The 23,153-nt window shown below is 41.5% G+C and overlaps 1 protein-coding gene across 3 annotated transcripts in view; it reads right to left on the bottom strand.

Moving 5' to 3' along the window:
* Positions 1-23,153, bottom strand: part of USP24 (ubiquitin specific peptidase 24) — a 135,956-nt gene that overhangs the window by 32,041 nt on the left and 80,762 nt on the right. For all 3 annotated transcript variants that reach the window (XM_025871721.2, XM_073896683.1, XM_073896684.1), the window contains exons 35-49: positions 22,978-23,137; positions 22,014-22,169; positions 19,755-19,825; positions 18,936-19,096; positions 15,563-15,624; positions 13,503-13,694; positions 12,378-12,495; positions 9,917-10,061; positions 6,892-7,011; positions 5,844-5,969; positions 5,131-5,229; positions 1,963-2,045; positions 981-1,122; positions 648-767; positions 91-311 (exon numbers count right to left, since the gene is read on the bottom strand). In XM_025871721.2, the coding sequence (XP_025727506.2) occupies positions 91-311; positions 648-767; positions 981-1,122; positions 1,963-2,045; positions 5,131-5,229; positions 5,844-5,969; positions 6,892-7,011; positions 9,917-10,061; positions 12,378-12,495; positions 13,503-13,694; positions 15,563-15,624; positions 18,936-19,096; positions 19,755-19,825; positions 22,014-22,169; positions 22,978-23,137 (1,976 nt within the window). The remainder of the gene's footprint in view (positions 1-90; positions 312-647; positions 768-980; positions 1,123-1,962; positions 2,046-5,130; positions 5,230-5,843; positions 5,970-6,891; positions 7,012-9,916; positions 10,062-12,377; positions 12,496-13,502; positions 13,695-15,562; positions 15,625-18,935; positions 19,097-19,754; positions 19,826-22,013; positions 22,170-22,977; positions 23,138-23,153) is intronic.

Raw genomic sequence — 23,153 nt, 5'->3', positions numbered from 1 at the left:
GGGGGCGTGGCGGAGGGACAGAGGAGGGCAGGGGGAGCGGAGGCAGGACTACTGGAAGGCAGGGGCGGGAGTGGCGTGAGAACGTCTTACCGCCTGTCCTTAATGAAGGAATAGTAGTGACCCGCGTGTGCCTGTCCACTGTGGACAATGACACCGACAAGTTCATAGTTTTCAGTGAGGGCAACTTTTTTCCGTGGGGATCCTCCACCTCCCTGGTCCATACTTCGCCCGTTTTCACCAACTTCTGAAGATGAATCTTGGCGAGCCATTCCTGAAACTGTGTAAGGCTCCATGTTTAGCATCCAGGGAAACTATTTAAAAGCAAGAAGACCACATTAGTGTTGATGAGTAACACAGACAGTGATACCCCATTAAGTAAGTAAGATTCAAATAAGAGGGATGTTTTCCTAATTCTAGCTAGGCCCGCCTCCTCACTATCGCCAGGATGACTTCTAGATGGGGGGCTGTTCACTGATCTGCCTGTCTACTGGCAGCAGCTGCTTAAGACAAAGGGCTGTGTATGCCTCTGAATGCAGACCACAGCCTTTCACGGCAGAGACGGAAGTTAGACATGTAAAAAGTAAACAGGAGAAAAGAAAGTGAGGTCATGGTTGTAAGATATTTCAGGGGGAAAAAAAACAAGTTACCCTTATCTGTTCATCGTATTTAATGGAGCGTCCACTCTCCCAGTCAAATCCAAATCTCATTAGGTGAATTACCAAAACGCTAGGTAAAGACTTAATGCAGGTCCTTTTCACGGTTATTCTCTAAAGAAAAGCAAAACCCAATTATCTCCATGGCGGAAATAAAACAGCAAAATCATACAAAGGTCAGAGATTTCCATGGGCCTCTCCTGCCCATGTAAAAACAGGTAACGACACAATTTAATGGGACAAGAATAGGAACTCAACATTGCCCTTACATAAAACACAGACGAATAACAAATTAATCTTGTTTTCTAAAAAAGGCAAATGTAATACCTTTTCTTTACACTTTTCACAGTAATATGCATTACTTCCCTCTAGAACTTCTCCTCTAACAAACTGGTCCAAAGAAATTTCCAAGCTCTGACAAGAAGTAACTCCAAGATTGAGAGCCATGAAAGCTTCCTCACGCTCATATCTGATTAGGAAATCACAGGAAAAACATAATCAAACAGTGGAATTTAAAGGTCTTGAAACTACCACAATACCAGAGAACTACATTCATAATCAGTGAAATTAACCCATGCCGTCCCTCAGCCTTTTAAAGGTACACTGCCAAATAAAAATACCAGTTTTTGGTAATTAGAAATTCCTTAAAATTATGAATTTCAGCAAAGAAATTTTAGAAATGGAAACCAGATAAACTTATTCAATAAACATTTATAGGTCCACTGAGAGACAGATATGCAAATCTCTCAAGAATGCAAAATTTATGACATACTAGAAGCATCATTTAAAAAGGATGATGATCATGTGCGGTACTACTGTGGCCAATTGGCAATTTCCATGTTTTCACCTTAATCCTGAAGCTTCTTTCTACTGCAAAAATATTTCTTCCAAGTTTGGTATCTGTATCAGGATAACCTGGAGAATACATACTTTTCTGTTTGAGGATTTATGAATTCTTATGGAAATCCATGTATTTATGGATGACACTTACACTGCTCTTAAAGCTCTGCCTTAAATACATGAGTGGGAAAGCTTCTGCTTGCATATGATTTATGTAATACTAAGCATGGTGATGCTCATGAATCTGAATATTCTAGAACTTGGCTAAACTCAAATATATCAATAAATTGTTACAGTAGCTTAAGGAATAAAAATACTATAAAAAAAAGAATAGCTAAGATTTTTATATCCTGTCACTTTAGTAAAGTAACATATGGATGAAAATTAACAAACAAAGTATTACCAATTAAGAGGAAAAAAAACAAAAATGAAGATGATCAGTTTTGATGTCCGTGGTATTTTCACTAACCTGTGAGGACAGTCTTTACAGATCTTCTGATCAGAGTAGATGCCCTGGAAAGTATTCTTAAAAATCTGGTCTCTCCCCATTTTCTGTTGGAATAAAGGGTCGGAATTTTAGTTGATGCCCCTAGAATTTACAGGTCCTTATATAGAATTTTATTTAGACCTAAGCTAAAGCGCAGATTTCAACTTAACAGCTAAACTACAGGGAGTCATGGTGGTAGTTTAAGCTGGGATCAAATGGGACGACTAGAACCCACTGGCCCCACTGTTAGAACAGCCTGAGCTGTCGGCAAAGGAAGAGGAGAGGGGCCAGCCGCAGCTGGTGACAAGAACAACACTCTCAGTGACGACTCTGAATCCTTCCCCTGTGCCCGCAATGACCACCATGTTAGGAGCAACTCTCCACAATCTTTTCTTTTTTCTTGTGGATAAAATGCTACACATTCCTAAGCGATCTGAAAAAGGAAATGACTAACTTGGGGGTCCTGAGGAGATGAGGGGCAGATACTTCAGTGAAGGGAGGTGCCCTGTAACTAGGAGGCAGTGCCATTTAGGAAGACTGTCACACGTCATGCTAGGTGGGGGCAGGAAGCTTTGGGCTCACACATCCCCACAACTTTGTGATCTGGCCCTGTGGCAGAGGCAGACTGCCAAGCACAGGCCGTCGGGTCCCTGGAGAGGGCAGCACGCCCGAGGCCAGACTACCTCGGTGTGCCCACAGTGGTTACTCTGGAGTACAGGTTAAGAGCTCCATACTTCAACAAGTGTTGAATGAATAAAGAAAAGGAGAAGCCTAGTGTCTGTGTCTGTTTTGATGTTCAAATGCCACCAGAAGAAATGAATTACAGGTGTGGTATTAAAGATGACCAGATTCTCAGAGGCTGCGGGGAAGGTGGCGCAGTAGGAGGTCCCTGGGCTCACCTCTTGCCACGTGGCCGCCTAGAAGCACCCACGTCGGCATAAATAACCCAAAAAGCAGCCCGAAAACTGGCAGAACAGACTCTCCACAGCCCGGCATAGACAAGAGGCCACAGCGAAGCAGATCCACCCCCTCTGATTGCTCTTGGCAAGATCCCTTCAAAGCGGTGCCACAAGCCTGGCAGTGTGTGCGCAGCCCAGACAAGGTCAGCACCGCTCCGGAGTGAGTCCTGCCCCAGGGAGAGGGGACAATAACCACACCCCCGTCTGACTGTGACCCCAGCAGTGGGCTGAGGGCAGGCAGCTGGTCTGACTGCAGGCCCCACTCACCAACAAAAGCTTCTCTGGGGACAACACAGGACAGTGCCTGCAGTCTGGTGCTACTGCATCTCTGGCAAACACCTGGTCTGACTTGACTCAAGCCCGAGGCAGCCCCGGAGCAGCCCACTAACACCACTGGCATCAGACTCTGCCCACAACAGGCAGGGAGCCACTGCAGACAACAGGACTGAAGGCAAACACATCCTAGCCACAATGGTAGGAAGCCCCTGGAGCAACACGCATAGGAGACACCCCTGAAGCACCAGGTTCTGGGGAACAGACATTGCACTGCAGGACCTCTTCTTCATAGAGCCACTACTTTCAAGTGCAGGAGATGTAGCTGACTTTCCTAACACAGAAAAACAGACAATGCAAGAGACAGAGGAATGTGTCCCAAATCAAGGAACAGGACAAAATCAGAGCAGGAGACCTAAGTGAAACGGAGATAAGTAATATGTCTGATAGTGAATTTAAAGTAACGCTCATAAAGATTCTCCCTGGAATTGAGGAAGGACTGCAGGACTTCCTTGAGACCCTCCACCAAGAGCTAGGAGACGTAAAAAAGAACCAGTTAGAGCTATTGGATTTACTAAATGGAAATAAAAATAGACCATCTGGAATAAATAGCAAGCAAGAGGAAGCATAAGAAAGGACCAGCCACCTGGAGGACAGAGTCATGGAAAGCAATCAAGCCGAGCAGATGAGAGGGGGGAAAAATACGCAAAATGAAAACAGACCCAGGGAACTGAGCAACGCTGTCAGGCCTAACAGTGGCATGATAGGGATCCCAGAAGGAGAAGAGCGAGGAAAGGGGGCAGAAGATTTGTCTGAAGAAATAACAGCTGAAAACTTCCTGAATCTGGAGAAGGAAAGAGAAATCCAGATCCAGGGGCACAGAGAGCCCCCAACAAAACCAACCCAAAGAGGTCTGCACCAAGACACAAAGTAAATAAGACGGCCAAAAGTAGTGAGAAAGAGAAAATTTTAAAAGCACCAAGAGAAAGGAAAGCAGGTACATACAAAGGAAACCCCATACGGCTATCAGTGGGTTTTTCAGCAGAAACTCTGCAGGCCAGAAGAAAGTGGCATGATAGATTCCAACTGCTAAAAGGAAAAAACCTACAGCCAAGAATACTCTATCCAGCAAGGCTTTCATTTAGAATAGAGGGAGATCAAGTTTCCCAGAAAAACAAAAATTAAAAGCAAAACCAGCCACGTCCCTGTCACACACGATGCCATCGGCCTGTGGCTCCCAAATTCACGGTCCAGCCGCCCTCCTGCCCGAGTCAGCGTGCACGGCCTGCCACCTGCTAAATGCCAAGTCAACACGCCTTCACCTCAGATTGCCAAGGGCTCAAATTGACACTGTTCCCCTCAAATTTCAGCCCCTGTGCCCAAGTTTGTGCACAAAAGTGGGAATAACTATAACAGCAGAATGAAGCAACCCAAACATCTATTTCTGTGGAATACAGAATGGATAAAAGGAGTGTGCTAGGCTGAGAACATCTCCAAAAACCACATGAACAATACATACAGCATGATTCTGGTTAGTTAAAAAAAAAACCAAAAACCTGGGAGGAATAAAACAAGATGAAACCAGAGAGGGAGACAAACCATAAGAGACTTCTTAAGCATAGGAAAGAAACAGGCTCGCTGGAGGGGAGGTGGGGGGGGATGGGGTGACTGGGCGGTGGGCATGAAGGAGGGCACGTGATGGAATGAGCACGGGTGTTGTATGCAACTGATGAATCACTGAACTCTAAAACTAATAATACACTATACTGTTAATTAATTGACCTTAAAATTAAAAAAAAGGAAACCCAAAAGATGACCAGATTCTGATTGGTCGGTTTCATAGTAATCCCAATCCTACCACACTGCTCTCGTATTACAGAGTTTGAGGGAGTCAGAGGGAAAGTGACTTTTTTCCTACCTTGAGATATTCGTCCATCTGATCAATAAGACTAGTGAAGAATTCATATGCATCCTGCTGTTCTCTCACGTAAAGTTCTTTGTTCCACATCTTGAAAATCTATGCAACAAGAATTAAATATATTGTTAAAGGAAAAGTTAGCAATTTCTAAATACAGTAAGAACACAAATGTGAAAGAGCACTTAAATGCTTCTAAAACCAAGTTCTATTAGGACAGCAGACATTTTTACTGAAGTGAGATGAGCCTGTGTTCAGCTATCTAGGCTTGTTCCCGGCCCCCCTGTGGTTGTGTAATCATCACAGGTCTGTGAGACTATACAGGGTGGGGTCTGAGGCCACGGAACAGTTTCTGTCCTAGAACTAACCAAACTATGGGGGAAAATACAAGATAGCCCTTCTATGAAAAAGAGTAATGTTCTTTATTTAGAGCATTAGTGGAATTGGAATAATTTGAACACATATTCCGAAGAGCCAAAATAAGAATGAGAAATACTCAAAATCATTAAGATCAGCCGATCCCTAGAAATTAATACATGACTATTCTCAATATTCTGATCATTTGAAATCAAACATCCATCTTAAGAATGGTATAGCCCATTCTTCTGTAGGTTCTTTGCAATGGGATTAGTCCAGAGTCAATAAAGACAGAAACAATTACCACTACATCCAAGCATTTAACATCTTGAAATCTAAAGAGTTACTGGGTGAAATACCTTCCAGAAGTTCTCAGGTACATAATACTGCAGCTTGCTTTCCATCAGATGCCCAAAGAGAGACTGCACCTGGTAGAACACACTGTCATCTGGATTGTCCGTGTCATCATCCACTGAAAGTAACGACTAAACAGAAACGATATGTCGTGAGCTGAAAAGAGTTCACTGCTGCACAGGGGACGCGGACAGACATATGTGTACTGCCTACATTGCTTTTACAATGCTATGTACGTGAGGATGTGGCTACAGCTCTGAGCAGATGTTTAGCTTCAGTTCTTCCTAGCTGGTGGAATCACGAACAAGTCATTTCTTTGAGGCTCTGATTATAAAAACTGGAGCCAGCCATAGCAGTATCTCTATGACAGATAAATGTGGCATGATACACACACAATATTCTCAAAACCACTGACTGCTATATCACAAGCTTCTAGTTAATAGGCTGACCCTTGAACATGGGTTTGAACCACACAGGTCCACTTACACATGGATTTTTTTTGGATACAGAACAGTACTGTAAACGTATTTTCTTTTTTCTAGCTTACTTTATCATAAGAGTAGAGTATATAATACATATAACACACAAAATATGAGTTAATTGTCCAGTCAAAGGTAGGCTGTCAGTAGTTAAGTTTTGGGGGAGTCAAAAGTTACATGCAAATTTTTGATCGCCCTGGGGGAGCTGGGGGTAAGCGCTCCTAACTCCTGTGCTGTTCAAGGGTAGACTGAACTATTATAAAGCACCGATGAAAGACCTGAAATTTTTCTAAAATACTAAAAACATTAGTAATTTTATGGAATAGAATTTGAGAGTAGCTTCGTTCAAAAATCCCACTTAGTCAAGTCTCTCTGTCAAAGAGGCAGTATATTCCTTCAGATTTATAAAAACATGACCATGAATATGCTGTCTCACATATTTCAGAAGCTACTAAAAAATCCCTAATTATGTCTAGTTTTAGTAAAACCTAAATGCAATATATGAATCTGGGACAATTTTCAGGCCGGGTACACATTCTCTCTCATACCAAACAGGAAAGAAGAAGGAAATCACCTCAGGGAGCCCAGGTTGCATATACAGCTGCTGGAAGACTGCATTCATGTAACATGTAGCGCCGCCATTCCTCAGCCCCACAAACCCTGAACTGGACCTGCTATCCACAGGTGGAAGGTACTAGGAAAAGAGAGGAGAGAAACAGTGGAGAGAGAATTAGTGTATCTGCCACCAGCACATTTCCACCATGGCTGTCTGAGATGTCTGAGAAGAAAAAGAGAGAAACTCACAGATTTATCCATCCAGTGGGTTAGGAGTCAGGCTAACAAAATCTACGTTCTTGAAGTCCCTCTGCAGATGCTAATACAAACAAAAAATACTACTATCTCAATGTTCCTTTTCCATTCATAAAGTACCTAACATATTGTGTTTGTTTATCCACTGGTAGTGATGCATTCCGTCACTTGATTATCATTCAACAAATATTTACAAAGAAGCTACTATGTGCCAGGCACTGTGCCAGGGATACAAGAGATATATGTGGTCCCTCATCCTAAGGAGCTCACCATCTAGTAGACTACACAGACATCAATCAAGTAAATATATCTACTTACAAACTGAAGTAGTACTCTGCAAGAAAGGAATAGAGTTCTATGAAGTATTTACTATGAAGAATCCTGACCAGTCCGGATGGTCAAGAAGGTCCATATTCCTTCCCTTCCTTTTTAAGAAAGTAACATTCCTCTATCGAATAACTTCTAATAAGCATACAATTAAATAAATAATTACTCTGCCTTGCACTTAAAGATTTTTTTTAAGATATTTTTTAAGACATTTATTTAGTAAATAGTAAATAAATAAATCTTAAAAAAAAGATTTTATTTATTTATTTATTTATTTGAGAGAGAGAGAGAATGAAGAGACAGAGAGCATGAGAGGGGGGAGGATCAGGGGGAGAAGCAGACTCCCTGCTGAGCAGGGAGCCCAATGCGGGACTCGATCCTGGGACTCCAGGATCATGACCTGAGCCGAAGGCAGTCGCTTAACCAACTGAGACACCCAGGCACCCCATTTAAAGATGTTTTGTACTAACACAGATCCTGTTACAATGCTTTTCTGGTTAGAAGTAATCTAGAAAAGGCATCTTGGATAAAGTTTAACATGACACTTCTCCAAGTGGAAAAGGATATTGAAAGGACACACTCTGAAATTTCAGCAGAATCTTGGTTCTAAGGCCATGCCCAGAATCACCTAATCTGCATATATCAAGTACCTGCATCCACTGAAATGCTATTTCAGCAGAATCTTGGTTCTAAAGCCATGCCCAGAATCACCTAATCTGCATCTATCAAGTACCTGCATCCACTGAAAAACCAACTGACGAAAGCTTATAGATCTTTTGCACCTCAAAGAATTGCTAAATATGACATACTTTCCACTAACATTTGACATACATGTAGAGCACGGTGATTTCTAAGATCTAATCAACACTGTAATTTATTTGTAGCCCAAAGCACAGATTTTTAAAAAGTTATGAAATAAGAAAAACTAGTTCATAGTAGTGCTAAAAAATAAGTATTTATATGAGGCAAATTGTTTTTTCATTATGCTGATACAATCCCTGACTTATGAAAAAAAATAAAATTTCCACTTAAATCTATTAAATACGGTGCCTGAGTGGCTCAGTTGGTTAAGCAACTGCCTTCGGCTCAGGTCATGATCCTGGAGTCTCAGGATGCAGTCCTGCATTGGGCTCCCTGCTCAGCGAGGAGTCTGTTCTCCCTCTGGCCCTTCCCCCACTCATGCTCTCTCTCTCTCTCAAATAAATAAAATTAAAAAAAATATATATATTAAATAAAAAATGTAAAACTAAAGCATATGTTATAAACTAAACATTTTGATACCAAAACAGTTTCCAATTTACACACTCATATTTCATTTTGCAAGTGCTATTTTCTCTATCTGGCACCCCCTTCCTTTCCTGCCTAACCCGTATGCTATATAGTACTCAGCTCAGGTGTCCAAAGGGATGAGCCTGACTCTGCGATGCTCGTGGAGAATGTGATGGCAGCTCTAAAAGCGTCCTCCCACTCCTGGCCTGGTACTCCAGTGCACCTGCAACGTGCTTCCCTCCTGCAGAGCTCAGTGAATACTACATGGTTGCATGGCTCCAGAGCCTTGTTCCATATCCTCATTGCTGGAATGACCTTCCCATCTTGCTTCAGTTGGCTTGTGAGACATTAGAGTTCTCATTTATTTATTTATTTATTTAAGAGAGACAAGCGTGAGCGGGAGAGGGAGGGGGAGAGACGGGGGTGGGGAGAGAAACAGACTCCTTGCTGAGAAGGGAGCCTGAAGGTGGGGCTCGATCTCATGACCTTAGAATCAAAATCTGAGCCAAAATTAAGAGTCAAAATCAAGAGTCGAGCGCTTAATTAACCGAATGAGCCACCCAGGTGCTCCGAGCTCTATTTTCAATTCCATCTTTTCTAAGATGCCTTATAAGATACCATCTGGTGGTGAAGTGCCCCTCTGTTGGTTGAGCATTCAGGACATGACCTGTATCTTATACGTTATCACATTATATTGAAATTGTCTGCCTATGGGTCTGTCTCCTCCGTTATACACTGCCTTTCTTGAGGGCTGGAATCCTATATTCATCTGTGAGTTCCAAAGCCTATTAGTGCCTAGTAAACTCAATAAATCTTAGCTGAATGTAACTGAATGTAGACCGTTCTGTGACAGAGCCAGCGTCTGAGTCAGTATCTCCAGTGCCCGGTGCTGTGCCACCCACAGCTATTCAACACATGGGCTGAAATGCTACTTTTTACTGAGAGTGGTTATCAACTGACTTGAACATGTCTCCTCTTTAATTAATAAAAAGGGTATCACTGAGTAATATACTATTAAAATGGTAATAAAGTAACTTTGTAGTTTATAGGTGATTACAGTATGTGAACACAATAAGCAAACAAATAATACTGACTTTCTTTGTGATTAGGATAATGCAAACAAAGGTTTTAAAACTGTATATTCATCTGATCATTCGAAAAAAATTACGTACGTAAAGGTCTAGAAAACTTACATCAAACTCCTTGGTAAGAGCAGGGTCGGGTTGATGATGCATAGAAAGCAGTTCTTTCGTGATAATTTGCAGATTTGAAGGTGAGCTATCAGCCAACATCACTAGGACTTCATAGGCTGCCAATCGGCTATTCACTGTACTACACCTAAAAAAAAAAAGATGCAAGTCAATTCCAACAGTGAATAATCTACTTAAATTGCTCATTAAACTAAATCAACATTTGAAATGAAAATATAGGAGGAGCTGCAGTTCCTCAAACAAGGTTAATCAGGTCTGATGGCAGAGCTCTAGGAATCCTGGGGGAAGTGTTTACTTGAAGAGGCCATGAATACACGAAGGATGATTACGGTTGAGAGCTAAATATCTTCTTGGCCTGATAAAGTATCAAAATCTCTTACGTAGGACTGTAGTGTATTTTTATCTAAGATTTGGATCAGCAAAAATGGAGGACAAAGAGTCTGAAAATTTTACCAAAGACAACCTGAGAATAACTAGCTCTCAAAGTAGGTAGCAAGAAAGATTTTTGTAGGTCTCACCCTGAAATTCAAATATCTAAATGGCAGAAAAAGAAAGCTATACCAATCAGAATAAATGCCCATAAGTGTTTTATATGTGCCTGGAGATAAAAAACTCTTCACGGACAGGAATCAGCTTCATTTTGCTAAGAAAACGGAGACAGAAATATGTGGTATGCTAAAGTAATTAGTTTAAAATGACGATAAAAGGTAACTAGCAAGCATTCTGCAGGAAACTAAAGGCTTCTGATATTGCTCACCTTTAGCAGAAATCATTTTGGGGATGGACAGTAATTTCTCACTGCCACCTGTACCAGCCTTGCATTAGCGAGAAGATCACAGGTTGGGAAGGATACACAGAAAAGAGGACATCCAACTCTGAGAGAAACACGTATGGAGTGCAGTGTGGGGGATGCGCTCGTGGGGTGGGAATGGGGCTGTGGGGCTGGCTCTTAGAGCAGCACTGCGCCACGCCCTGAGGACAATGGCCAGGAGATGGCACTGACCTTTGCTCTTATTTGGACTTCTGGATTGCAAAGGACAGGTAAAGAAGGAATAGGAGGTACCATACACACAGGCTAAACATGAAGAAGTTTTTTCGTTAGTGTTAATAAGAATAAGCATTACTTGTGAAAACACTTCTGTATATTGTAAATCTCTTTCTGGCTTTAGGGTTTAGGTAGGAAAGGGCTGGGAGCCACTGTGATAAATGAACATCACTCAAAAACAAAATGCCGCCTTTTCTAATTAAGGCACTGTGTATGATTTAAAAAACCCAACTCCTTGCTGATGGAGGTATTACTTTAAATAAATAAAAGGAAAAGGATTCATGAATAAAAATTTCAATAAAACTACTGAAGAACCACTGAACTCTACCTCTGAAACTAATAATACTCTATATGTTAATTAATTGAATTTAAATTAAAAAAAAGAATAAAAAACCAAAGAAACATTAAAAAAAAAAAAGAAACTACTGATGATTTATTTTCTCCATTCACTGAAAACTGAAATACTCCTGTATTTCTACTGCTTTAATAAAAGATTCCCATTGAGCTAGCATCAGATCTTCCAGAACAAGACAGGAGCAGGGGTGAGGATGGGAGTCACAGCCTGAGAGACACCCCAAGAGTTCTAATGAAGGTTTATTACCTGAAACAGATTTTGCTAATAAGAAAGCTCTACACAGAGAAATACTCACACATGGTAAGATATAGCTTAAGATTCCATAAAATATTGCTTATTATGCCTTGCCCATTCCAATAACCACTAAAATTATATGGGAATGTTTTTCACTGGTTAAATACCAAATCCCCAGTTCCTTCGGGATTATTCCAATTAACTCTGGTTTTCCTAAGAACAAAGTAAGGTGGATTCAGAGCAAGTAAAGGTGGCAGCATGAAGCAGCCGCTCCCTATCTCCAGGAGCACCCAAGTAGGGTCAACATTACAAAAAGATCTTTCAAGTTTCTACCCATAAAAATGAATACGATATTTGATTCCAAAATTACCACCATAATAAGTAACCAGCAGTTTTAATTATCAGGACACGGGTGATATACAGCAAATCACACAGTTCATGCACTGAAGCACCTACCCTTTCCTCCTAGAAGAAACTCTCGAGATTCTGAGCCTATTTACTTTTACCTTGGATGTAATCCTTACAACCTCAGTTTCTCTTGGAATTTGCTACCAAGTTAACCACATAATTTATTACTTATTCTTCCAATTTGATGATAAGAATGATTCCAACATACTTGCGCAGCACTTACTATGTGCCAGGCAGGCTTTATCCTAAGCCCCTTTACATGCATTTCTTTATATAGTGGATAATATAACTACATACACTCACGAGATGGACGACAAACTCCAAGTTAAGAAAATCTTTCTGGACTAAAGTTTCGAATTAGAATTTTTACCAAAACTGAACACAACGTGCATTTTCCATACTTTGGATGAAAGTCCTGTTGACTGATGGCGGCACTGCCAGCTGGAGAATGACTATTTAAAATAATTCTAGAAGCTCGGAAAAGGAAGTCATCTAACAATGGTTTAATGAGTGATGAACCTGGAATAGAGCATAATATTCAGGTTGAGGAGGAACACATTTTAATTCAAAGATCCTGTTTTTGTACGTTCATATCAGAGCAGAAGCACCCAAGGCCACCCGATGGCAGGGCATTCAATTTAATTTGATGCTTATTTTGTGAGCGCTTATGTAACACACGGCAAAGCTCTGTGGGGCAGAGGGGTGGGGGTGGGTGGGAGGGTCAGGGGACAGGGAACGAAGAGAGACAAGCAAGGGTACCTTCCTCTATGAGCTGACAGCAGAGTGAAAGAAGCCATGCTTTCACTTTAGGAACACAAATGCCAAGAACATCACAAGGCAGAACGGTCTGAGTGAACAATTACTTCTTACTCTGGGCGTGGTGGTCGGTGGGGGGAGGGGGGCACAGAAGGGTTTCTGAAACTTCTAAAATCTTGCCTTCTTTGGGTAAAATGATGTGCCCCTTTCACCCTGGTTTAGAATCACTCTTTTCTATGTATCCCCAGTAGCCAAGAAGATTTTTATAGAGCTTAGTTTGTGTGATAAAGGTGGTAATTAATGTTTTGATTTGTTTTCTGAATATAATTTATAATACTGAATATGCCCTTACAAATTCTGTGTGTACCCCAGGACACTCATATGTACCCCACTATGCAGGGGATGGTGGTTGGGGGCTGCCTCCCAGATGAGAATTACCCTTAAAAGAAGTGAGACATACAAGAGATAATATTTCATATAGTACAAAATAGCAAAAGGAGAAAACACTACTTGGAATTTTTACTTGATGTTAAGAAGTTACATGATCCATTTTGAATGCTATAAAACAGTCTACATGGTTTAATGATGCAGGTAAAACAAACCTTAAGTTTGTCAGCCACTAAAATTCCAGATAAATCTCATATTACCTGAAGGGTCAATTTTCTATGGAACACTGAGCAACTATCCTATTTTCCTAATTACACACAATACTGTGGCAATAACTAAGAAGTGAGGTATTCTATCATGTGATAAGATGAAGCAATAATTACCAAGCATTTCCTTTTCTGCCCCGCAGAGTGAAAGAAGGGTCTTAATGAGCCGTAAGTGTCCTGCCAATAAGATGTTGTCTGCTTCACTGGTCTCACATTCAGCGGTGCGATTAGGTTCAAAGTTATCCAGCCAAGTAATCTCATCTTCGAGCATAGTTGCTGGGCTAATTCTTAACTGCTCCATTTCTGAAGCTAAGAAGGAAAAAAGAAATCCATTTCGAAGAATGAAGGATTTCCTTCCATGGAGTCCAAATCCTGAATTACAGTAGGCAAAGTCCAGTCCCAACTTTCCGTTTCGCCGATCTGAGAAAAGTGGTCATTAACAAAAAGTGGGCCTGAGCTGCTGCCCCAAGGACTGTGACAGCGCATGCGCACTCACTTCTTCCCCACTCTCTCTCTGTCCTAAACCAAACATATAGTGAGGGCCCCTCTGTGCAGGTCGGGGAGGGGACAATCTTGTTCTGAAGAAGCTCCTGGTCGGGGGGGTGAGGGGGTGGTGGTGGGGGGGGTGGTATCAGCAGGTGTCCCTGGAGGAGGCAAGGACGAAGGTACGAGGAGAGCCAAGGCTCCCGCAGTGTCACCTAGGCCAAGGGAGTCCTGCAAACGAGAAGGAGGTTCACAGCACAGTGTTTCCAGACAGTGTGCCAAACCCTGGAGAACCACTCTGCTCTGCTGTAGTAAGTTCTCTCGCTTTCCTCTAAACAAGGAGTAAAGCAAGATTCCGTCCGGGAAGATGGCACTGGGGAGGAGAGGAAGAGTGACTGTGCTCTCCTTCCATGGCACTACAGCCATGAGCACTAAGGTCCCACAGGACGAGGTGAACAGGGACACTTCAGGGTCAGTCGGAGTGGGACCAGCACCGGACACGAGTCCACTTACTCACTGTGGGTCATCGGCTAACACCTACACTGCAGGGTGCGGGGTGTGAAGCCTAGCATAGGTACTGGCACAGACAGAATACTCTCCAAATGGCAAACACCGCTTGTCTCAAGACATTCCCACCCTGCGGCTCAACATCCGAACAAGGGACCCTGGATCCCTCGTTAACAGTGACATAGGGAAGGCCTACATGAAAAGCTCGTTCATGACTTCTGAAGTTGTATGTGTACAGCCAACTCACGGTTCCAGTCCTCGAGAAGCAAAGCAGAGTGCCCTCTCCAAGTCCAAGCCAGAGAACAAACCTTGCGGGCTACTGCCCAGCTTTCACCAGAAGCCTGGCTGAAAAATGTGCACGCAAAAAGATCTGTTTCTTTTGAGAAATCAGTTTTCTTCTAAGGTACTGGAAACAGCCAATATATGCTGTTTCCTGTTTACCTGTCTGCCAGCAACCTCCCGACCAAATTCTGACTGTGTGGAGCTTTACAGCCCACATACAGGCAAGGTATTTCCGTTTAAACTCCTGGCCTTGACATTCTTTTCCAATTAATATTTCCAATGAATACTTTGTCCATCCTGATTTTTATTTACTTCATGGATATTTCCTGGAAGCTGAAGCGAATCTTTTTACGTAGAGAGTGGGGAATAAACTAACAAGCTCTTGATGTGAACAACTAAAATTTACAGAGTATCCCAACATATCTTTGCATTATATATAAGTACAGATGATCACAATCTAAATGCTCTAACACTAAAATTTCTAACAATATTTCAATCACCTAACACTAAATAATTAACTGACTTCTATTATTATCAACATAACACAACAGTGATTCCCTCTTTCCTTCAATGACTGACCTTTAAAATGGTCAGAATTCACTATACTAGAAAGATTCTTCCTAATAGTTCTGTTATCAGTGTATTAAAATGTGCCTTTGACAATTTTTAAAATCAACAAATCTTCTCAACACATTAATGGCTGGGTATATGCTAGGAGAAGAGAGAACTGGTATATGGGTTTATGTGCAATTTTCAAGAAAATAAAATTCCATTTCAAACAGTAATTATAATCTCATTTATATCAAAGATACATTAAATCAGATTTAGAAATGTCCATTTGGCTTTCTTTTCTACTTTTCCCTTTCCCCTCCCCCCACACGAATCAAAGTTAGACATTTACTTACTTGTCAGATCATCTAATAATTGGCATCTTAGATCAAAATACTCCATACACTGAGATAATAGTCTAAAAAACAGATAAGATTTCAAGTATTAAAAAAGGCTGATTTTAAAATAAAAAGCATTTTCCTTGTAAGAACAGGTTTATAAAATAGTTGACCAATGGAATTTTCCGAAGCATAAAAGAACTACATTACATTATTTCATTAATTCAACTTCAGTATCTTAGCAACAAGCACACTAATGATTCTGCTAATACAGATACACTATTATAGAAGTAATAGTGTAAAGAGAGGAAACTTACTAAATCTCCCATTTTGTAATGATGTACGGGCTGACTGTATACATCATGCACCAGATTACACTCATTCAAATATCAACTGATATTTACTAAGCACCTACTATATGCTTGGAACTATTCTAGATGAACAACTGACAAAGACCAAAAGAGAGAGACAACAAATTAAAAAAATACATATGTTAACTGATGATACTAAGAAGAAAAATAAAGTGGAGTAAGAGAAGAGAAAGGCAAATTCTTTTATCTAGGATGATCAGTGAAGCTTTTCTGCAATTATAGTAGTGAAGAGCACAAGCTTTAAAGTCAAGTGACCTTGGTTTTATTCCTGGTTCCACCACTTACAACTGGGTGTCCAGGGCCAATTTCTTTGGTTTCTGATTTCTAAAATGCTTGTTAAAAAGTGTTAGAAATAAACACACATGCACACACATGCACATCCATAAAAGGCTCAAGAATACACTAATGAGAAGAATAGATAATGAACCAAGAATTATGATTATTAAGGAGATAATTAAACTGTCAAACTCATTTGTCCTTTGTGAGGATTAACTGATAAATATATGCAACAAATTTAGCATGCTATCTGGCAAAGAGTCAGACCACAGTAACGCTAGTATTGTCATTACTAGTACGGAACATATGTGCCAATTCTGGGCATTCAAGTAGCTGTGAAACACAATTTTCAAATTACAAAAACACATTAACTAAAGATTTAATTTTATGTGAAGTTAAATGTTCTACATCCAAGAGATTCTCTGAGAATGTTAAAAACTCATCCAATGCTTTCTTTCCTGAGTTTCGAGAAATTTAATATCAAATCAAACCCTTAACATTTAGTTATATTAAATAATTTGAGTCTTACAAAAAGTATTAAGTGCAATATCTTACTTCTTAAAAAATGCTCACTCAGAAGCACAATTATCTCTGTGTAGATGACGTGATCCTGTACATGGAAAGCCCCGGAGTCCACACAAAATAATTTAGAACTAATCAGCAAATACAGCAAAGTTGCAAGATACAAAACTGAGACACGAAAATCAGTTTTGCTCCCATACACTTATAAACAATATGAAAAAGTAAGAAAACAATTCCATTTACAATAGCATCAATAAGAGTAAAGTCCTTGAGCATCCACTTAATGAAGGAAGCAGAAGACTCAAGACTCGTACAGTGAGAAGGACAAACAACGCTGAAAGAATCCTAAAACAGAACACCACAACTAGAGCAACAAAGCCATGTGGTGCTAGTGTGAAGACACACAGATCGATGGGATAGAAATGAAGAGCCAATCAATCAATCAATCAATCAGCAAGCAAGCAAAGGATTTTTCATCAGAGCTGTCAAAACCATTCAAAGGTGAAAAAGGTGCTGGGACAACTGGATTACCCACACGGAAAAGAATGATGCTGGACCCTTACTTTCGTGACTCACACATAAAACTTAATTCGAATGGATCAAACACATAAATCTAAGAGTGAAAACTATAAAAACCTTAGAAGAAAATATAGGGAGAACACTTCACGACATTGGATTTGGCAATGATTTCTTAAGATACGATGCCAAGAGCACAGGCAGCTAAAGAAAGAACAAAAAAGGAAGTATTTCTCCATCTTAATTAGAAAGAAAACTGAAACCCTGACATACACTACAACATGGATGAACCTGGACAGAGCAGAATGGGGGGATGGGGAATGAATGGGGAGTTACTGTTTAGTGGGTACAGGGTTTCAGTCTGAGATGAAAAAGTTCTGGGACTGGGTAGTGGGGTGAGTTGCCCAACAACGTATATTGTGTATGTACTTAATGTCACTGGTCTCTAGACCTAAAAATGAGGAAAATGATAGATTTTATGTACATTTTGCTGTAGTAAAAAAGAAATTCTAGCAAATATAAAAATTAAAAAACCACCTAATTTTTCAACTGTCTCTTCATGTCCTTTGCCCATTTTTCAATTTGGTTGTTGGGTCATTTGTTAGTGATTTCTAACAGCTTCTTATAGATATTATCAAAATGAGTTTCTTGTCTGTCTTATGCTACAAATCTATTCGGCCAGTTTGTGAATTGACTTTTGACTTTATGGTATTTTTTTTTCCACATAGAATATTTTAATTTTTATGGAGTTGAATTTATCAGTCTTTTATTTCACAACTTAATGGGTCCAGAGTTTCAGTTTAAGATGATGAGAAAGTCCTGGAGATGGATGGTGGACATGGTTGCACAATAATGAGAATATACTTAATGCCCCTGAACTTATGCTTAAATGCTTATATATGCTTAAACAGACCAAGTTTGGATACAAACTTAGGGGGTCTGGATACTTATCCAAACATAGGGGGCTGGAGTAGCTCTAATATTTCTTCCCTTCCAGAGCTCTAATTTGTAAAGCATATACACAAGGAGAGTAGATACTCATTTCACACATCTTGGTGGTACCTTACAAGCCCTTTGGCAAGGGTTCCCTGGTAAAGCTAAGTTGGAGAAAGTGGAGGTCGGTGTGGGATCTCCTCCCTCCCATCCTGGACCTACCCGGGACAGCCTTGCATGCAGGCTAGCCCACAGGGATACGGCAGGGTGGGCAGAATGAACTTACCCAAGCCACTCCATCAGTCTGGCCCGCAGCTTCCCTCCATGCCCAGACACGTGTAAAACCAAGGGAGAAAACTAGAAGGACACCCCAGCTACATCTAGATGTGGAGTCAGAAAGTATGCTGATCTGAGAGCGTGATAAATGCAAGGACATGAACAGTATAATCTTCAAAAAGTGATGGGGCTCCCATTAATTTCAGCCTCTCACTACCCAGGTGAGCTCCTCTTTCTCTTGGGGGTGGTGGACCACGTCAGGTGGAGGTGGGAGTTCGAAGTGATTCAAGGGTAAGGAAGCCTGGTAGTGTTTCCTCTACCCCTCCTGTCCTGAATGGGGATAAGAACTGAAAAACCCTCTTTTAGGACACAGATGTTACAGGAAGAAAGGAGAAATTCTTCGGTCATCTCAGTAATGCACCATGGACTTCAGGGGAGCAGCACGCAAATCATTATTCTCTTTTGGTATAATGTGACCTTTAATCTTGATTCCGTACCTCTGATTGACTCCTCTCATAATACTAGTTGGGGACCAGAGAGGTAGCTGAGCCGTGAGAATCACACCTAGGAGAAACTGGTTTGGCTTCTGTACATCTGGGTGAGCTGAAGTATCTGTCTGACTAAGAGTGTACAGCTGATCACAGGCAGCACGGCGAATCTGAAATTACATCATTAGTGGCGAAGGACATACATCAACCAACACTTAGAGACTGCTTACAAAGTGATTTTCCTCCGAAGTCCACACTCTGAGGGATGCTATAAGGGTGTGAACGTTTTAATCACTAATGGTAACATTTATACTGAATAAACTAGGGCTGATTAAAAACAAGCGTGGTCGGAGAACTGATCCTCCAAATTATTCTATTCTCCTACTCAAAAGTTTTATTATTTAATATAAATGAAAGTAAGAAAAAACTCTTCAAGTGTTTCAAAGTTACTTTTCAAGGTCATGTAAGAAAAATCAGAATTATAAAATCTAGTGGGAGTTCACGGCTTGAAGTTGGTCTTTCCTGACTTTGACCAACATGTTGACATTGAACGTCAGCTGCAGGCGCTCAACACCAGCTGTAACGTTCTGTTTGTTGTAAACAAACACAAAGTAGTCTTAGCACTAAGCTCTGAGCTTTCGGTGGAATACGGAATAGAAAGGAGGGCAGAGCGTCCAAATGGTCACTTTGCTTTCAGAGCCCTTTGTAGGACTCCCAAGAGGACTGGACGCTATGCCTTCTGTCGTGCATGCAGTGTCACAGGTCTGCAGAGGGCCGTGGACAGGAGAGGACCAAGGGGATGTTTTACATAATGTAAAAAATCCTTACCTCAGCACTTGGTGATCCCAGCAGAATATCAATGATAAAATCAGCAACACAGGGCAAGTTATAGAAAGATGCTAATGATAAGAATAAGGAGAATTGGGGGTGGGAGGGGGGGATCAAGTTAGGAAATGCATTTTCAAAATTTCAAAAATTCTGAATACTTTCTTAAGCTTAACTATAGCAGAAACTCATCTCTTTTTCTACCTGAAATTGAATTCAGTACTTTCTACAACTGCCTCCACATCTCTGAGTTTCCCCCACGAGAACCTAAGGTGCCCAGGCGCAGGACCATGTCTTGGTCACCCCCGTGCCTCCACATTTTAGCACAGTGCCTTGTCCACACCAGTTATAGAACAGTATGTCTTGCCTTGATAAACTATCAATCCTCTACAATGAAAGCACAAATGATAAAAAAGCTTGAAGGGAAGTTGTAATCTTCTCATCTTGACTTGAAAATATCTCTAAAACTAAACAATTATAGGAAAATTGAACTATGAGTATGGCATTTGTTCAAAAGCATTTCGTAATGACTTGTACTTATGCATGTCTTCAAAAGCATTCTTGCTCAAAACAAATAATCTTGGACGCTACAGTACCGTTCTACAAATCTCCAACTTTTTCTAGATTTACCTTATCTTATATGATGAATTTGGGTATTATACGAAAACACTTAACAGTCATCAATCTTATGTAACAGGTGGTCTGAATCAGTGATAACAGGGAAGAACAGGGCTTCGATGCATTGGTACAATTTTTAGAAGTGGAACTGTTAAGACTTCATTCCTGAATAAATATTTACTGAGGGCCTACTACACACTGGGCGGTGTCTGGGTATGAGAGAGTCAGTGGGGAACAGAATGGACAAAAGTCTGTCTTTATAGAGCTTACAATCTAGGTGGGGAGGGATGATGACAATAAATATGGTAAGTAAATAAACTACAGGCTATGCTGGAAGATAGTAAGTGATAGAGAAGAAACGAGGTTAAGGGGTTTAGGTAGTGCTGGAAAGACGTGAGGGTTGTGGTCAGAGAATGTCTAAGAGATGAGATTAAGCACACCTGTAGGAAATGAGGCAGAGAGGGCCATGTGGGAAAGATGGGGAAGAACATACCAGGAAGAGGGAATAGCCAGTGCAAGGGCAGGAATGTGCCTGGAGTGTTGGGGAACAGCCAGGGAGGCCAACGCACAGAGAGGGAGGGGGAGAGCAGGAGAAGGTGAAGACACAGAGGTGTCAAAGGGGTGGACTCTGTGTGGCCTTAGTAAAGATCTGGCTTTTACTCAGTGGGAACTGAGAAGCTGTTGCTGGGTTTTAAACAGAGGAGTGCTACAACCTCACTTACATTTCAGAAGGTCCACTCTGGTTACTGTATGGAGAATAAACTGCAAGGATGGAAGCAGGGAGCTCTGTCAGGGCGCTACTGCTATAATCCGAGCGAGGGATGATGCTGGAGCAGAGAGGGGTAACAGTGGTGGTACTAGAGGGCAGAATCTGACATGGTTGGAAGGAGAATGTGCTGACAGAAGGGGGTGTGAAAAAGGAATCAAGGAGGACTCAAAAATTTTGGCCAGAGCAATTGAAAGAATGAAACCGCTATTACTTAAGCTGGGAAAACTCCTGCGTGATGCGGACCAGCTAAGGAGTTTGGCTGTGGACCTGGGAAGACTACTTGAGAGCTGAGTGGAGGGGTCAGGGCAGCGGTTTAGGCTGTAGTTTCACATTCAGACACTAGGGGGAATCTGGGGCTGTGATGATGGATGAGATCACAGGGAGAAGGGGTGTAGACTGAGAAGAGACAGTGACCAGGGGCCGGGCTCTGGGGGGATTCTAATGTTAGAGTGTGATCAATAACAGCCCCAGTTTGCCAAAGCCCACAAATGAGGATCAAAGGGCAGGTGTGAAGTTTCGTAACTTTGAATGCTAGAGTCATCACCAGCTTAGGGATGGATACAGAATTCTAGTTCTGGAGTTTATGACCTATAAATTTGGGTTGTCTTCATTCCCCAACTAGACAGTAAGCTCCTAGAGGACATCCTGCCCGTTTAATACCTAACTGTGGAACCCTGTATACAGAAGGTGCTCAATAAATACTTGTTCAGAATTTAGCCACTTTCAGCACTATTCTTACGTAGCCCACCTGCCTGCTTTCCCCCCTTCTTCATTTCTATTAGCACAACCTTTTCTACTAGGGAATGTACATAATTCCCAACAGAAACCTGGCGTTTCCCTAAAAGACATGAAGGGCAAACAAGCCTCCCGCCTACCCAGTTGCTGGCTCCGCAGCTGCAGGCACGTAACAAGCAGAGACAGGGCCTCCCCAGCAATCAGCGAGTCTTTGGTGGACACAGACTGTTGTCGCACGCAGATGCCCGCATGCAGGGCTGCCGGATCCCCTTCACTCCCAGAGCTGCAATTGCTTCCTGGGAATAGGCAAGCAGAAGGTTACTGCGGACCCCACAGGACCCTCACAGTATCATAACATCCTTTTAATGTGCTCCAGAATCCTCAAGTGAAATTAAACAGTGCAAGGAGACATTCTGGTCTAAGAAACGAGAGACAATCACTTTATTTGACCCCTACTGCTTTAAAACATATTTGGAGGCACTCAAAATGTACTCAGGAGGCGAAACTCAGTTGAGGTGACAGGAGTGAGACAGTGCAGTTGCTGGGCCTGAGAGAGTCTTCCTGGGATATTAGAAATACCCCTCGTCCTGACCCAGATGGTCGTCTGTATGTAAAAATCCCCCAAAGCCTGGACACTTAACACTTTCACACTTCGCTGTACGAATGTCATACATTTCTAAATTTTTTTCTACTGAGGTAAAAATACACACATAAATTGAAGAGGGAAACCAATTTATAAAAGCCTTATAGAAAATAACTGGCCAAACCAAGAAAATGACTTTTCCAGGTAGGAATTCCAGATGAATTTTTATTATGGCCACAATTATTGGCCTCATGGCACTTTTACAACACTCAGCAAGCTAAACTCTGCTGATCTGGTTTCCCCACTTCCTCTGTGCTTATCAACGCTTTTTTTCCTTAAAGTCTGACCTACGTACAGTAACGTGCACAGGTCTCAAGGGCACAGCTTGATGGGTTTCTACTCATGCTCAAAAGCAAGAGAAAAGGCTTCCTCCTCTTTGCGACTCCAAACAGCCTATGCATAGATAAGTCTTACAGCTTATTTCTTGCCCGGTGATTTAATGACTTCTTTTAAATCAGTACCTGAACTGCTGAGTCGGCTCCGGATTCCAGCAGGAAACAGAGAATTACTTTCTTTAATTGGCTGGCTGCTCCCAACGAGGTCAAGTCGTCCTGCAGCGGCAGCCCATGACAACCTCATGAAACAAGCCACCGTAGACGTGAAGTCACTCACTTCCATTGTCTAAATAAGGGCAGGA

This window comes from Callorhinus ursinus, unplaced genomic scaffold (genome assembly GCF_003265705.2).
Source record: "Callorhinus ursinus isolate GAN/ISIS: 27379988/994484 unplaced genomic scaffold, GSC_fseal_2.0 scaffold9, whole genome shotgun sequence".
NCBI classification, from domain to species: Eukaryota; Metazoa; Chordata; class Mammalia; order Carnivora; family Otariidae; genus Callorhinus; species Callorhinus ursinus.
Note: the sequence above shows the minus strand (reverse complement) of the source record. Positions and strands in the feature narration are given on the sequence as shown.